The sequence below is a fragment of the Taudactylus pleione genome, unplaced genomic scaffold (assembly GCF_031769625.1).
Source record: "Taudactylus pleione unplaced genomic scaffold, aTauple2 ptg000284l, whole genome shotgun sequence".
NCBI lineage: Eukaryota > Metazoa > Chordata > Amphibia > Anura > Myobatrachidae > Taudactylus > Taudactylus pleione.
In genome coordinates this window covers 144,571-162,175 of record NW_028284686.1, presented here as the reverse complement: position 1 = coordinate 162,175, position 17,605 = coordinate 144,571, and the positions used below count along the sequence as shown (strand labels likewise).

Below are 17,605 nucleotides of genomic sequence, written 5' to 3'. Positions count from 1 at the left end.
CCGGTTTTAAAATTTGTTGCATATGATAAATGGTGCTCCAGCCAATCAGCTCCCAACTGTCATTTTTTAAACAGAATACATTTGGGAGCTGATTGGCTGGAGAACAATTATCATACGTAACAAAGTTTTAAAACTCACGGTGTATAATATTTCTCGTTGATAAATAGGCTCCTAAATCTGACTGGACAAAACATATAAAGGAGGGAAATGCCGGGCCAGTGAGAATAAAAACACAGGTCATGTTTTAAATGTAATTTAATATATTTCAAGTATGCTGTAAATTACTGAAAATAAATCCTCATCACCTGGAAAATTTCAAGTCCCATGTATTCTGCATAACATATCCCATATACGGGCCACCATTTTTCTAGATTAGGGGAGTTGGGGTGGAACTTTACTCAGATGTATTGATTATTCAAATTAACCAGTTTGTTACAAAGGATGATTGCGACCCTCCTGATGTACCCAAAAACTATGGAGGATTGGTCTCCGCAGTCTGGCTTAAAAGAATGGAATCTTCTCTTGCGAACAATGTGCCTCTTAGCCCAGATCGTCTCCATAATGTATCAAATTTAAAAAAATGGGTCCCCTCATTTAATGTTGCAAGTTTCCGGATTAAAAATTAGTTTTGCTGCGATATTACTCCTACGAATAGTTAGCGTTTAAAAAAAAAGATAGTGAGAACTTGCAGAAAATAAAATAAAAAAAGTATTATTTTCAAGTGTAGATTTTTTGTGTGTGAAAACCTACACATGGGGGGGGGGGAATTTAATTCTCTTCACAAGAATGTAGCTTCCGGGTCAAGTGCCCAAAGCTATTCTATGGACTATCGCGCCCAGCTTAAGTGTCAGGCAAAATGCTGTTAACACACACGGTAACACCACGAGGAGCCACTAGCTAATGCAGATTCCTGCTCCCACCTAAGGAGGCTGTGAGCAGAAATCCGCTCGCCGTGGGTTTAATGTGCGAGCAATGAATAGCTCCAGGCGCTCAACGCAGGAGTTACATCCCAGCGAAGAGAATTTAATTCTCCCCCATAAAATCCTGCTGGCTGCAATATTTTTGAACAGAGAATTAATGCTGAAACAAGAACCGCAAAAGTCTTTATTTGTGGTGCTTTCAGTTCACTTTATTAAACATTTAAAACAGAAAAAAAAAAAAAAAAAAAAAAAGAACATTGGCGACTTTAGTTAGTTACATTTTAGTTGTGGAATAAGGAAAAATTTAATAATTTGTGTATGTGCGAATATAAAAAATTAATTGATAATTTAATTTAGATAGCGTTTCCGCTAGGCTGTTTTATCGAGGCGCTGCAATGCGCCGCGCCCTGCCCTCTTTCTAAAGGGCAAAAAGCACCCTGTCCTCCGGAGCGGTGCCCCTCTGAAACAGCCTGCGGGTGCCGTCCCTATCTACGGGTCGCAGTGTCCCGCAGGTGGGGAAAACTGCGGTATAGCAGCCACCGCCAATGAATAGATGCTGGGCGCATGCATCCATTCACACTGATAGAGCTTGGGGGCAGCCCGGCATGTCCATAAGTGTCGGGCACACCCCCAAGAGTATCTAAAGGGGAATGTGTCTTAAAGACATGCCCCCTTTCTTTGGCCATTTCCCCTTTTCGGGCGCGGGCAGAAGTGCCCTTTCTCTAGGTCCGGCGTCCTGCCCGGAGCCAAACCTAGAGTGAACACTATTAGAATGTGATCAGCGCAAAAGTGGGAAAAATAACCACAGCACGGGGGTGAGAAAACCCCTCAGCAGTGAAGGGGTTAATGGTGTCCATGCTAGTGGACAATACACAACACATGCCCAATAGATCTACCGCACACATCTGCCAACCACACTTTCAGCATGCTCAATTACTTTAGTCGATGAGGGGGCCAACACAAGAGGCAATTTTCAGTCAATATTGTACTTTTCCACAGATTGGTCCAATTTACAAAGTGCTTGGCTATGCTGAACGTTAGTTGCTCCCCGTGCCTTTATCTCTTTTTAGGGCACACAGACAAGTCAATTTTATTAAACACTAAAGGGGGAGTTGCACCAAGCCTTTTGAAAAGGGATGGAGACACCCCATTCATAAGACCCTTTAAACGTCTGTACCAGGCTGGAGCGGTTACGTCCACCTGAATAGATTCTCCAGCTGGTGTCTGGCGCTGCACGCTGAGCTCTCCAGCAGGAACAGCTCTGCAGAGGGGATCCTGTTAATTACTAGCAGGTGAAGCAAACGGCTGGCCCCAGCGGGAGAAGGATGGCAAGGAGCTGCCTGACACAGCAATGCTTTTTTATTCTTTAATTAAACGGTCATTAACTTGGCATCCTCTAAGGTTTTTCCTGCAGAAGTTGACTATTGTAACATATTCCACTGTCTGCCGGCAGATTCATGCGCTAATGAAAAGACCCATCCAGGAAATAAGGATATTAAATAAAAATTTGAAAAATGAGTGACAGTGAAAAAATACATATATAATATATTATACATTTTATTGCTGATTTAACCATTCATTTCCCGTTATTTTAAACCAATTTCTCAAAACAATTTAAGGATTTGTGGATTTTACACACAATTCAGACAATTAATGCCCATGTGATATATAATTTGAGTTTACCAACTAACAAGATGCAAGTGTGCACTAATCTATAGAATGTTGTGTAAATTAAACTGCCTGCGGCAAACGTGTTTGCCAGAATATGTCTGTATTAGACCAAACTTGGCTACAATTGCAGTCTGCGCATAGGCCGACCAGCGACCACGTCCAAGGATAGTACAAATCTGACAACTGTTCCTGACCGAAAGTACATAAGCAGCCAACTCATATCCTTAATAATGGAAACATATATTATAGGTCCTGGGGTGGGTTACTAGGGATATAATGAGGTAAGAATTAAGCTGCCCATACATCAACGACTGATTGTTGCGATCTGGCGAAGCGATGGGAAACGCCGACCGCCCACCATCGATGTTCAGCGATCCGTCGCAGGATCGCTGAATTTTTACATGTTAAATGTCCCCGATTAGACAATCATGATAATTTTTTGATCGTGATCGTCAAATCGGGAAAATCCAACATGTTGTATTTCTGCAATCCTGTGATGCCGGGTTGCAGCATCGCAGGATGGCGGCAATCCATCGCAGATGTATGGGGCCCTTTAGGCTTAAAGTAATCATCTATCCCAGCTGCAATCAACCAGTGATCAGAGCTCATCTGCACTAACACAGCTCCATAGTATCCAGCCATGCAGGGAGGCCAAACTAGATACAGAAAACACCTAGCATTCAGATCTTAACATGTGCAATAGACAATGAAAACTAATATCAGATTGGTTAGATCTCCAGCGGTCCATGAATCACGATCTGTCAGTGTGTGACGAGGGCACAATTTCATCCAGTTGCTCTGATTATCGCCCATGAAAGGGCATCTTACATGTTGTTATACAACAGATATTTTCACGATCAGATACTTCATTTCTTTTATTTTAAAAAAATAATCATTGACCCTACTATCCAGATGAGTTTTGACTTGCAGAGCAATTATCACTTCTTTCATGCTGTATTTTCCTACCACTGTACAGCTTAGTATATGGACACACTTTACTCTGTACAGAGCCTAATATCTCTAAGCATTCACATGAGTGGGTGCAGCTAAGGGTCATTTGTGAACCGTGCAAAACCAAGATCTACACTGCTTTATCATTTGTACAAATGCACTTACAATGTACATGGTGGAAACATAAATAATGACACATAGTCCATCCTACTTACACTTTAGGATGACCCTGTTTGTTTAGGTCTTGAGATAATAATGAAAGTGTAAGGACACCAAGATGATCTTTATATTATATTTGCTTGTTTGACGCTTTTTATTACACAGAGTTCACTTGGAATATTGTTTAACAACAAAGGTTCATGTGAAGAAAATGTTGCGTGTCTTCCTACAAAGCAGAGTATACTCCTATAAATCTACTGTATTACCCCTTTATTAGGGATGTACGCTGACCCCCGTGTTTTGGATCTGTATCTCCTCGTGTTTTGAATATGGACTTGGTATTGCCAAAACCGCACCTTGCGCGTTTTCGTTTTTTGATCTGTATTTTTTCTAAAAAATAAATCATAAAAAACAGCTAAAATCATATAATTTGGGCTTTTTTTTCCTACAGTATTATTAACCTCTATAACAATTTCCAGGCAATTTTGACCAGCTTACAGCTCACAATATTGTTTTCAACTGGTTTAGGCCCAAAGCTAAGCTATCTGGTTGACTAAGCTAAGTGGCAGAAGTGGGCAGCACAAACACGTGGCAGTTCAACTTCCAACATGGTACATAAGGAAACACATGTTTTCATTAATTAAGAGGAATGAAGAAGACGCATTATGTAGTTGATGGCAGAGACAAGAAGGGTTGATTGGTAGTAAATTTAATTAAAATGTTTTGGTTCTGAAGCAAATTTATGGAGGGAGGAGGGGAGAGCATGGGTGAACAATACGTCCCATGTTTTGCCCACAAAATAAACTTGGTGGTTCAGAATACTTTTTAAAATTAAAGGGACATGCAGGTGATGCAGTCTGTGGCCATAAACATTTCTGGACATTTTTGGCATTCAGCAACTGCATGTCAAAGATTGCAGCAGCTGCGGCAGTTCAACTTCCAACATGGCACATCAGGAAACAAATGTTTTAATTATTCAAGAGGCCTGAGGGAATAGGAGTATGTATGTAGTTGAATGCAGGGAAAGGAGGATTTGATTAGTAGTAAATATAAATAATTTTTTTTTATTCCGAAGCAAATTTATTAGGGAGGAGGGGAGGCATTTTCAAAAAAAATATTGAAATCATTCACATCAATCCTTGGCCCAGAAGAATCCTTGCGTGCTAAGTCTGCTGCTGGAAGTGATTTTCATCCCAGAATGGGACCAGGAAGACTACTAGTAGTACTTTAACAAAAAAAAAAAATTGACTGTTAACCAATACTTTGCAAGGCGGAGTAAATATGACAGCAGTCACCCAATTGCATAGCGGATCACTGTCGCCATAACATCTATGCTGGTATTAGATGTGCGTCCAATATCCGCCAATAATGCAGTGGGTTTTAGGCAGTTAATTGAGGTCCTGTGTCCCCGCTACCAAATCCCATCATTATTCCACTTCACTAGAAAACCAACTCCCAACCTGTACAGGGGCATTAAAAAAAAATTAAATTAGTGGCCTCCAAAATGCCGTTGTACCCACTGTCCACTTAACCACAGATATGTGGACAGAGCAAACGCAAGATTTAAGTCATATGTTGTGTCTTTCTTCCCAAGGACACAGATCTGAAGAGATTCAAAGAGCTGTTGGTAAGCAAGTTGTCAGCTCAAGTGGCACGTGATGCAGCAATGGCTTCTCCTTCAGTTTCTCTAGCAAGTGCATCTGTCGAGAAAAAACAAAACTTTCCCAAAAGACCCACTGATGATGCAGATGAGTCAACACAACCAAGTTTTGAGCCTGGTCAGGTCTAAAGGAATTGCCTACAATTAATGAGACCTCTATCATGACTCCATCTGATATGGTCACCATTCAAAGAATGGTTGAGGACTATTTTACTTTTTTTTTATGATAGCATCCAATGGCAAATAGGCATGTCAGACAGTCCATTTGACTACTGGCAGGAAAAAAAAGGCAATTTGGAGGCCCTTGCACAAACTGGCTTTGCTTTACTTGAGCTGCCCACCAGTGTGTACTCAGAAAGAGTTTTCAGCACAGCCAGGAACCTTGTCAACGATCGGCGTAGGTGGCTACTTCCTTAAAGTGTGGAAGAGATGATGTCCATCAAAATGAACTACAAATTCTATGCCAATTACATCCAAAAATTACAGAGGCACCTGCAATTATGGATTCCAGTGGGGGCGAATTAATATTATGTGAAGATGATGTACACACTGATGAAGGTGAAGAATTGGATGATGATGATGGCGACAACATCTTGCCTCTGTAAAGCCAGTTTGTGCACGTAGAGATCATTACCAGTAATGTCAGCTGACAATTGGTAGCTTGTTTTGTGGGGCCCAAACAAACCAATCGCTTCATGATTGATATTGTTGATGAAAGTGTTGGTGGTGAAGACGGCAGGTGCTTGGATCTAGCAGAGAGAAGGGAGCTAGCTTACGTTGGACTGCTTGTTGGTACTTTTTTAGCCAAAGTTTCTGAATTTTGAAAACACTATTTGGATGGATGCGCTGCAGGGAGGAGATTCCTAGATGGTTAAGGTTCCTACCTCTACTTACTCTAGCATTACAAAGGGTACAGATGGCTTGACAATTGTTGTCCAGATTTGGGTAGAAATAATTCTACACAAAAGTGGATTTTTTTGTCTTGTGCCCAGGCATGACAAAGGGCTTTTCCTCATCATGGGCAACAACTGTTTCTTCCACTGGTGCCTGATTTACACAAACATCCTCAACAACAACATCCTTATTAGCGTCAGCTACACAAATATCCTGCTCATCCTGGTACAATTCCACAGAAGCATCCTCGATTTCTATGTCAGCATGTTCACTTGTGCTTACATCATCATAAGAGGCAGAACCACCAGTCATAAATAAAGGCCAAGGCACACTTCGTGTGGTGAAAGGCATATTGCCAATTTTGTGTCTTACTGCAGCTAACTTTCCGTTTGATGATTTTTTTTCTTTTCCACTGTAAAAGATTGGTTCCTGATTTTAGATGCCCTGACTTAAGCCCTATATGTCCTTGGGCATCGGCTTTAGTAGATGATGTAGTTCAGGGGTGGCCAACCCGTGGTTCTCGAGCCGCATGCGGCTCCTTTGTAAAATGTGGCTCTCCCCACTGGAACTGGAATCACTGGTCTCTGAAGGGATCAGAGACTAAAGAGGCCTCTGATCGCTTCAGAGGCCAGCGTTCCCAGTGATGCATTGCATGGGTTACGTCATGACGTCACCCGCAATGTGAGGAGCCTGCCCTGTGCGCCTGCTGGATCTAGTTAGATCCAGTCAGAGCGAGGCAGCAGGAGCCAGAGCGGTCAGGTAAGTACTGGACTGGGGGCACTACTTTAGGGGGCACAAAAACAAGAGGCACTGCTTAAGAGGCACTACTTTTGGGGGTACAAAGACAGGGGTCACTGCTTAAGGGACACTACTTTAGGCAGCACAAGAGGCACAAATACAGGGGGCACTGCAAAATGCCAAAACTACAAGGGCATTGCATAAGGGGCACAAATACAGGGGGCACTGCATAAGGGGCACACAGAGGGCACTGCCTAAAAGGCAAACATAATGGGGGCAAAAATAATGGGCACAGCTACAGGGGACATTGCACAAGTGCCACAACTACTGGGGGCATTGCTTAATGGCCACAGCTACAGCAGAAATTGCATAAGGGCCACAACTACTGGGGGCATTGCTTAATGGGCACAACTGAGGGCATTGCAGAAGGGGCACAACTACTGAGGGCATTGCATAATGGACACAACTACAGGGGGGCACAGCATAATGGGCACCGACTTTCGCTATGTATTTTATGTGGTTCTGGATTTCAATATGTATTTTATGTGGATATGCATTTTAAATTTTATGTGGATCTGGCTTGTTTCTGTGTATTTTATGTGAACGTGGCTTTTTCAATGTTTTCTATATTGCTCTGGCTTTTTCTTTCACTTCAACATTGAAAAAAGTTATATTGGGAAGTTTATGTAAATTGTGCATTTTCAATGTGCTGGGCTCGCCCCCAGCGTGACTAAAAACGGGGGTGTGACACAAGGTCATGCTCCTGCGAATGTCATACCAAAGGCGTGTGCACAAAAATGGGGCGTGGTCCTGTGAGAACAAGGCCACGCCCTATTTTTGCACACACGTGTTCGGCGTGCGCATGCGATCAGCTCTTCAACTTGACCACACATTTTTTGGCTCTTTGCCTCCGATTGGTTGGCCACCACTGATGTAGATGGACTAGTATCGTCATGACTGGTGGCACTGGCAGCAGCTCCAGCACTAGTATTTAGTTCCTGCTCTCCTCTCAACTGATCGTTCTCCATATAAACAAACATGAATGAAGTGGGATACAGCACAAACGTCAGTTTGTACCAATTTTAAATATTACACTGCGGTATCAATGACCTACAGTGTCACAAGACTTATGAATAAGAAAAGAATAACATACTGCGCTACCACTTACAGTGTCACAAGATTTTTTAGGAGTATGAATAACACACTGCGCTATGACAGTGTCAATACGTGGATGATTAACTGCGGTCTGGCAGGTAGTGTCACCGAACAATAACAGCGCAGCTAAGTTGCTAATGCACACACACAAAAAAATATATTTTTTTTTTAGTTTTTGTGCATGGATAGTAATTTTATTTCACTTATTTTTTATACACTGGGGAAGAGCACCCCTCAACGAGGCAACAGCCCCTTGATGTACAACACAGACAGCACCCCTTCTTTATGGACAACAAAGCACCCCTGCCAAGTTCGGACAGACCACCTGCAGAGAGTCACAAATACATGAACGATAAACTGTGGCAGTGTCACCAAACAATAATAGTGCAGCTAAGTTGCTAACATGCACACACAAAAAAAGAAAAAAAATATATTTTATTTTTTTTTTTACACTGGGGAAGAGCACCCCTAATTGACAGAGCACCCCCCTTGGACAACACAGCTCCCCTGTATGGACTGCAACCCTAGTCTGATGGAAAGGTCAACACAGCAGCGGCCACAGTTACAGGACAAGTGACACAGCAGCTGCAGCACCCACTGAAGGAATCCCCCCTTTATATACTGCAGCCTAAGCCCCTTTAGAGACAACACAGCAGCAGCCTTCAGCCCAAGACCACGACTGGACACTAACACCGAGTGACTGACAGTGACTACACGTCTGACAGCTTCTCTCTCCACAGCCGGAGTGAAAATGGCGCTGATCGCGGAGACCTTTGTATAATCCAAAACCCACGAGAATCCGACAGCAGGAGGATGACGCTTTCCCTCGTTTCGAGATCAGTCACGCGAGAAACCTCAAGCCGCGTTCAGATCTCGTTCCGGATCTCAAAGTTCAGGTGGGTCCGGTTCTCTGAGAACCGGACCCGTTCATCTATACCCTTTATCATTTAAATAATGCACATTTATTAAAAATCTGCAAACCTATTCCCACAAGCCAATATAAAGTTTTAGACACCATAAAGTTCATAATCTTTGCCCACAAATGTAAGCAGGAAAAAGTGGGTGGAAATTAGCAAAAAGTACTGTATGACATCACAAAGAAATAGCATCTATAGTGGCTAAAAGTAGAACAGACAATAACAGACTTGTTTCACCCATAAATACGTTTTTAAACTCACAGAATAGCCGTTTTTCTTTTACTTTCATTGGATTTTTCAAAACTGGGTACACATTAATAGCTGTGTGTACCCAGTAATGCGCCAAGCGCCCCCCCCACCGACATATCGGGCGGCAGGTACACACTAGACGATCTGGTGCACGAACACCCAATATGTTGGCCACTGCCGCATCCCGCATGGGGGCCTGCATGTAGGGCTGACCTGACGACCACACAGACAGCATACACATTAGGAGATTTTGAACCATTTGTTGTTCTGATGCTTTCGGAATCGGGCAAATCGTTCAAAAAAATCATCTTGAGTGTATGCACCTTAAGGTAAATATTAATGTATATATAGTAATCAGTCTCCGAATTCTACCTTAAATTCCTGTTTTTTCTTAATTTTTCCATAATGTCCTAACATGTGGAAAGAGGGGTTATATATAAGATATAGATACTCCATCCATAGGTCATCAATTAGGGAAACATTAAGGAAACAAAATAGGCATTTAAGGCAAATCCTTAGTCTAATAATAATAATAATATTAGACTAATAATGCAAGAGAGTTTCCCCAGCTTCCCAGTGGTGGAACTCCCGGAGACAATGGAGTCATTTGCCGCCGGGCTCCAGCCCTTAAGGGGTCACCTGGCTCCATTGTCCCCCGGGCCGTTCCGGGCACTGCTATGGAGATGGAGCGCCGCTGATCGGTGCTCCACCTCCAGCGGCGTCACTAGGGGGGGGGTGCGGTCGCACCCCCTAATTGCCGGGCGCCCGCTGAGTGTGTTACCAGCGGGCACCCAGCTCCTTCTTTACCCCCGGCGGTAGCCGGAGGAATGGAGCTCACTCCTGAGCTCCGCTTCCGGGTCCCGCAATGCACCATAGTTCCGAAGAGTGGGCGCCAGGGACGGAAGGCCACAGCACTGGAGCGGGGTTTCAGCTAAGTATTGTTTTTTTGTATGTGTGTGCGCGCTCGCTGGGGGGCTCACTACAGGGAGCATTATTGGCGGCTCACTACAGGGGGCATAGTTGGGGGCTCACTACAGGGGGCATAGTTGGGGGCTCACTACAGGGGGGCTTACCACTCAAGGCACTACAGAGTGCACAACAGGGGGCCTTACTACTGGGGCACTGTAAAGGGGGACCACTACTGGAGGTACTTACTACAGGGGGCATTACGGGGGCTTTCTACAGGGGCCACTACAGGGAGTTTACTACGGGGGGGCTTACCATTCGGGGCACTACATGGGGCTGACTACTGGGAGCACTACAGGGGGCTTACTACTTGAAGCACTACAGGGACCCTTACTACTGGGGCACTGCAAAGGGGGACCACTACTGGAGGTACTGCATAGGGGGACCATTACTGGGGGGCACTACATAGGCGGCACTGCATAGGGGGACCTCTACAGAGGGCACTGCACAGGGGGACCACTACTGGGGGAACTGCATAGGGGGGTGGCAGCTGGGGCTGGCATAGGTGCTGGGAGGGTGGTACATTTTAATTTGGGGGGCACCAACATTTATCTTGCCTCCGGGCACCTGGGATTAAGTTACGCCACAGCAGCTTCCTAAAACAATGGTTACTCTTACTTACTCGCATGCATTTTTTGTCAGACAATGTGGCAATTTTTGACAGGAATTTCCAACCATTGCCCAGTTTGCAAACCCCCATCTTGAACTACTAAAATCCAATTTGACTGCATTAATCCAACTGGTTGGAAAGCCAACAAGGAAGTGGTATGGAAGCATGTACAGACAATTTTCAGTTTGGAGATTTTGCTCCACATACTGTATCCAAATGTTGGAGTTCCAAAACTAGCAATTGTAGAGTGTCTGAGCCATGTGTCAGTGCAAGACTAATTCAAACCAGGTCAGTATCTCTTAACTACATAGAACATTTTCTTTTTTTCTACAGAACAGGAGAAGACTAATATTAAAAAGAAAGTCAGTCGAGCTAAATACCATGCTTCAATTGCCATCTTTAATGCTTATAATGTGCCCATCAGCTTCACACAGTGAATCATTATTTAGGAGAGTGCAGACTATCATTCACATCTCTGAGGCCCTGATTCAGAGCCGGACGCTCTGACAGAGCGCTCGCTCTGAATCAGGGCCGTCCCTGCTCCTTTTTGGAGCGGCCTCCTGGCCGCTCGCATAGCTGTGGGTGACCACCCACAGCTATAGCGAGCGGCCAAAATGATGGTCGCGATGGTAAAGACCATCGCGACCATCGGGCTTGCGAAGAGACCCTTGCGGTAGGGTCTCGCTGCCGCAAGCCCTGGAGTGCTTTTGGCTCTATCAGAGCCAAAAGCACTCCCAATGACATCACTAGTGATGTCAGTGGGGCCGGCCCCAGAGGATAGGCGTTCCCATGGGAACGCCTCTGTCTGGGCAGCCACGCCCCCGGCACGCCCACCAAAGGGGGCGTGCTGTCAATCACCATCGACGGCACACCCCCTTTGGTGCGAGACCCATAACGACGGCTTGACCGCCTCCATCGTGCGCATGTGCACTTGGGCAACATCGACCCGCTTGCGAGCACTCAGCGCTCGCGAGCGGGTCTGAATTAGGCCCTGATTTCCAGAAAGAGTATTGTGTCTGTCAGCCCCCTAAATGGTTACCACCTTTGCGTCTATGTACTGTAACTTTAAAATGTAAATGTGTCAAATGTAACTACAAAGGACATTATTATAAATTACAAATACCAAAAAACAAATGTTTGCTGAAAAAAATCTTTACACCATAAAATCCAAAATTCTTGATACAGTCTAGTAACTTTGGCAGGTATAATAAAACCACCAACTATTTTATTCTTTCAGCCAAAGCCCAGCTTTGACAGCAAAGCAAGTGTGGTCACAGAAGCAATTTTTAAACACCGGATAAACTAAACATCATTAATATTATGACTGTAGTGTCTGTGTGCCTGATTCGCTACGGATCGCTATTGCGATCGCAGCTGAGATTACGCACGCAGTTCTGCTGCAAAAATATGCTAATGTTTGCAACTACTCACTGAGCATAGAGTAAGCCCACTACCGCTTTGGCACATCTGTAAGACCTTGCAATCCTGCGTATACATTGGTAACATCGAGCAACTTCGGACCCTCATGCAGAATTACAGCAGCCCTGACCTGTCTCAGAAATTGCAACTCTCATTGCACGCAGAGAGCACTCAACCTGCGAATGCCGTCACAGTGGCTAATTTATGCACGCCCAGGAAACGGCATTCAAACGGACAGGCACGCCTCCATTTCTTCAACCGCTCCCCTGTCACCACCCCCAAAATGCTGACGTCCTGTCACTCACTCTGCGATGGCTTTGTATCTGCGTACGTGATCGCAGTGAGATCGCAAAACTGTCTGGTGCATGCGAACTGCGATGCAAACGCATGCACAGTACGCACCATCGGCTGATCTGCGTACACAGTTGCGATGCGTGATTAATCAGGCCCTGAATCCATTGGGGAAGTGCTTAAAAGAGAAGGATATACAAATTACAAGTAAATGGTTCATTTATTGAAAAAAAAAAAAAAAAAAACCCACATGATTTATATAATTATTAAAATTTTTTTTATTGAATTTAGGGCCAGATGTAGGGCCAGGCGCGGTAATTAACCATGGGCCAATTGGTAGGCTGGGGCTATTCAATTAAGCCCGCATGCTGCACTTAACGCGTATTTTTGTTCCACCCACTTTTATGTTCGAACAGAAATCTGCGTTAAGTGCCCTTATCGCAAGTGCCGCAAATGCATTAATCCATAGCTCAGGGTACTTCTAAACCTACTGCTCTGTACGCAACATCTAAAAAGTAAAGAGATGCTGGGGGAATCTAAACAGTAAAAAAAGATGCTGGGGCTGCCCCGCATCTTGAGAACATGGGCGTGACGCATGGCCACACCACTTTTTCGATTCTCCCCTCTCAAACTTTGAGAGGTACGCATCAATGTCATCATTTACACTTCACATTATGGTCTAAAGCAGGGGTGGGGAACCTTTTTTCTGCCAAGGGCCATTTTGGTAAATAAATATAACATTATTCGCGGGCCTTATTTAGGCCGTGCCCCATTCGAGTGACATCACATGGGGGAGGGGTCACAATCGCCGTTGATTACAGCAATGCCCGGAGCATCCTGAGGATGTTCCGGGGAGCAGTAAGGGCAGCAGTGTGACCGTCTGAAGCATCCTAAGGGTGCTCCAGGTAGCACTGCTGCTTAGATTCTGGCTGCAGGGTGCCATTCTAGGCACCCTGCTAGCCAAATGAGGCTAGCAGAAAAAAAACTCTAAGGGCTAGACCAAATGATACCGAGGGCCTTATAAAGACCCCCGGGCAGGAGGTTCCCCCATCCCTGGTCTAAAGGATTACTACAATGTATTGCACAAGGGCACTCACTTTATTAACACTGTGTAAATAACTGCAATTTCATCCTCGTTACTTATATGGAACATATTAGATGCTATTAGAGTAAGTATTCCAATAGCGCAATCGTTAATGGGGCTTTCCAAATTAGAGGACTTACTGTACAGGAATTGCTCTGTGCATACCCTGCCGAAAATTACATACAGCCGTGGCCAAAAGTTTTGGGAATAACACAAGTATTAGTTCTCACAAAGTTTGCTGCTTCAGTGTTTTTAGACTTTTTTTTATCAGATGTTACTATGGTATACTGAGGTAAAATTACAAGCATTTTATAAGTGTCAAAGGCTTTTATTGACAATTACAATAAAGGGGCCTATCCATTAGCAGATCTTTCTGAAAGACAAGATTTATCTTTTGAACATTCCTGGGGCTGCTGTGACAGATATCGGTCATGTACATGACAGATTTTTGCAAATGACGAACGATATTGTATGACATTATTCTGGGAGTGGATTTTTTTTTATGTTTCTATTAATTTTCATTAAAAAAAAAAAAAATCGTTTGTCGTTTACTGCGACATATATTTCTAATATCTGTCAGTGATAAACGATAATTAACCAACATGTTGGGAGAGACAAAATTTGTTGGTCGCGGGAATGCGCATTTTTATCGTTCAGAGCCTATCCATTAGCAGATAAAGTGAACGACTGAACGATAAATCGTTCAAATTTATCTGCTAATGGATAGGCCCCTTAAGTTTATGCAAAGAGTCAATCTTTGCAGTGTTGACCCTTCTTTTTCAAGACCTCTGCAATTCGCCCTGTCAATTAACTTCTGGGCCACATACTGACCGATGGCCACCCATTCTTGCCTAATCAATGCTTCGAGTTTGTTAGAATTTGTGGATTTTTGTTTGTCCACCTGCCTCTTGAGGATTGACCACAAGTTCTTAATGGGATTATGGTCTGGGGAGTTTCCTGGCAATGGACTCAAAATTCCGATGTTTTGTTCCCTGAGCCACTTAGTTATCACTTTTGCCTTATGGCAAGGTGCTCCATCATGCTGGAAAAGGCATTGTTCGTCACCAACTGTTCTTGGATGGTTGGGAGAAGTTGCTCTTGGAGGATGTTTTGGTACCATTCATGGCTGTGTTCTTAGGCAAAATTATGAGCGATCCCACTCCCTTGGCTGAGAAGCAACCCCACACATGAATGGTCTCGGGATGCTTTACTGTTGGCGTGACACAGGACTAATGGTTGCGCTCACCTTTCCTTCTCCGGACAAGCGTTTTTCCAGATGCCCCAAACAATCTGAAAGGGGATTCATCAGAGAAAATAACTTTACCACAGTCCTCAGCAGTCCAATCCCTGTACCTTTCGCAGAATATCAGTTTGTTCCTGATGTTTTTCCTGGAGATAAGTGGCTTATTTGACAACAAGCCATCCTCCAAAAGTCTTCGTCCTGTGTCATGCCAACAGTAAAGCTTCCCGAGACCATTCATGTCTGGGGTTGTTTCTCAGCCAAGGGCTTGGGATCACTCACAATTTTGCCTAAGAACACAGCCATGAATAAAAAAAATGGTACAAAGCAACTTCTCCCAACCATCCAAGAACAGTTTGGTGATGAACAATGGCTTTTCCAGCATGACGGAGCACCTTGTGGGTGGACAAACAAAAACAAAAAAATTCTGACATACTCCAAGCATTGATTAGGCAAGAATGGGCGGCCATCAGACAGTATGTGAGACAGAAGGTGACTGACAGCATGCCAGGGCGAATTTCAGAGTTCTTGAAAAAGAAACATCAACACTACAAATATTGACTCTTTGCATAAACTTAATGTAATTGTCAATAAAAGCCTTTGACACTTATGAAATGCTTGTACTTTTACTTCAGTATACCATAGTAACATCTGACAAAAAGGTCTAAAAACACTGAAGAAGCAAACTTTGTGAAAACCAATACTTGTGTCATTCTCAAAACTTCTGACCATGGCTGTACATTAAATTACCTTCCTGTGCTTTTCAGCCATGTATTGACACTTACATCATCAACTGTTGTCTGCTTTGTTTGGCACTCTGGCAGTTTTGTTGTTCTCAGCCTTGGCCCAGTTACAACCAGAGTACAGTTTTGTGTATCCAAGAGAAATGGATATAAACTACCCTGTCTGATAGAGACATGGCTAACAAACACATAATTAATGGAAATAACCAAAATACGATATTTAGTAAAGATGGGGTTGTACTAGCCAATGAATTAAAGTCATTTGAATCAAGTAAACCCCTTTGGGAAATAGAAAAGTTACAAATATCAACATATATGTTGACAATACATATACATAGAGTAAACAAGGAATGGTCATATGGTACTCACCTCCAAGTAGTTTTGAACACCTAACATAGCTTGAGTGTCTGGCACCCTCATTACACCACTAAAAGCAGACAGAAACAAAGAAACAAAACAGATGAAATAGAATCCTGTACTACACAAGCAAGAGAGAGAACTGGAATCAGAAGCACACATTCAGGATTTCTATATTCAAACTTCTATAGATCAGAAGGCCGGAGCTTGTGTAGGTTACTGCTACCTATGTCAGTGAATTAGTCCATGTTACTTCTCTCTTGTGTAATCTCCCTAATTATTATTTTTTTTTTTCTCATGAAAAACTATTATTTTTTAAATCTTGACATGTAACTGAATTATTAATTTGGCAGTGCAGTGTTGTGTTACATATAGAATAAAGAACGGCAAACAACCCAGGGTCATTTTCTCATTAAAACAAATATACACACTGACAGGCGCTAAAAGATATTTAATATTTAAATTTAAAAAGACCACAATATAAAAAATAAATAAATAATGTGGTCTTTTTAATTTTAAATATCTTTTAGCGCCTGTCAGTGTGTATATTTGTTTTTTTGGCATATGTTGGGAGGGTCCAGTTTCCTCCATTTTTTGACGGCTGCTTTATATGACTGATCCATCTCCTGTTTTGTAGCACACTCCCCACCACATCCCTCGGATAATTGGTTGGACATAGTCCAGCGCCTATTTTGTTTGTGTGTGTGTCATTTTCTCATTACTTGACTTGTGAAACAGACATTAGAATGCAAGCACTAGAATAGGTATATGTACAAAAATATTTATACCCCTTTTCCACCAAAATTCCGGGTCTGACCCGGAGTTGGAACAGAGTTCCTATCCGGAACAGACCCGGAATTTAGCCGGCGCCGACTCGGGATATTCCCGAGTCGGCGCCGCTCACACCTCAATCGGGTCTGCATAGACCCGGCTATTCCGCCGTGAAAGTGGACGCTTGGAGATGATGTCATCTCCAAGCGCCACTGAAGCCGGACCAATCGACCGGCTTGCGGCGCAGCAGGTCATCAAGGCCCGGAGTGCACCGTACACACAGCAGGGTTTCACGGGCTACGCCCGTGTTATACCTTGCTATTTACCTGGGTTGGATTGCCGGGTCACTCGACATGGCGATCCAACCTTCACCCCTTTTTAACCAAGGACCTGCCCGGGTTAACCCTGCAATAACCCAGGTTTTAGCTCCGGTGTAAAATGGGTAAAATTGGGAAATCCTATTAGCTGCGGTTTTCACATGTGCAAATCTACATACATAGCATAAAAGTCACGAAAAGTTTCCACCAACTACAAGCAAGTGAAAATTTGTGCAAAACCCCTTTATTAAGGTAAAAATTTCGGGACTTGATCTGGAACCCCTTGGACACCCCCTTAATGACTAATTAGGCAAAAAATTATAATTTAATTAGGCCAATAACAACGTAATTTTTTAGGTGAAAGGTAAAAAGTGCTGGAAATTGAGTTTAAAGTAGTGGGACAGTTATTTTGGGGGCTGTATGGCAGGGACAGATGTTTTAAACATTGCAGGTGTGGCAGATTGAGATGCAGTCATTGCTTGTCCCTATTTTT

At 43.5% G+C, this 17,605-nt stretch overlaps 1 protein-coding gene across 6 annotated transcripts in view; it reads right to left on the bottom strand.

Annotated features, from left to right (window-relative positions):
• PUSL1 (pseudouridine synthase like 1) overlaps positions 1 to 17,605 on the bottom strand; it is a 181,673-nt gene that overhangs the window by 159,258 nt on the left and 4,810 nt on the right. For 2 of the 6 annotated variants that reach the window (XM_088482248.1, XM_088482253.1), the window contains exon 2: positions 16,037 to 16,094. The exons of 2 other annotated variants lie outside the window; for them this stretch is intronic. In XM_088482248.1, coding sequence (XP_088338374.1) covers positions 16,037 to 16,094 — 58 coding nt within the window. Of the gene's footprint in view, positions 1 to 16,036; positions 16,096 to 17,605 lie in introns of those variants that run through there. 2 more of the 6 variants (XM_088482252.1, XM_088482250.1) reach the window with 1 other exon arrangement.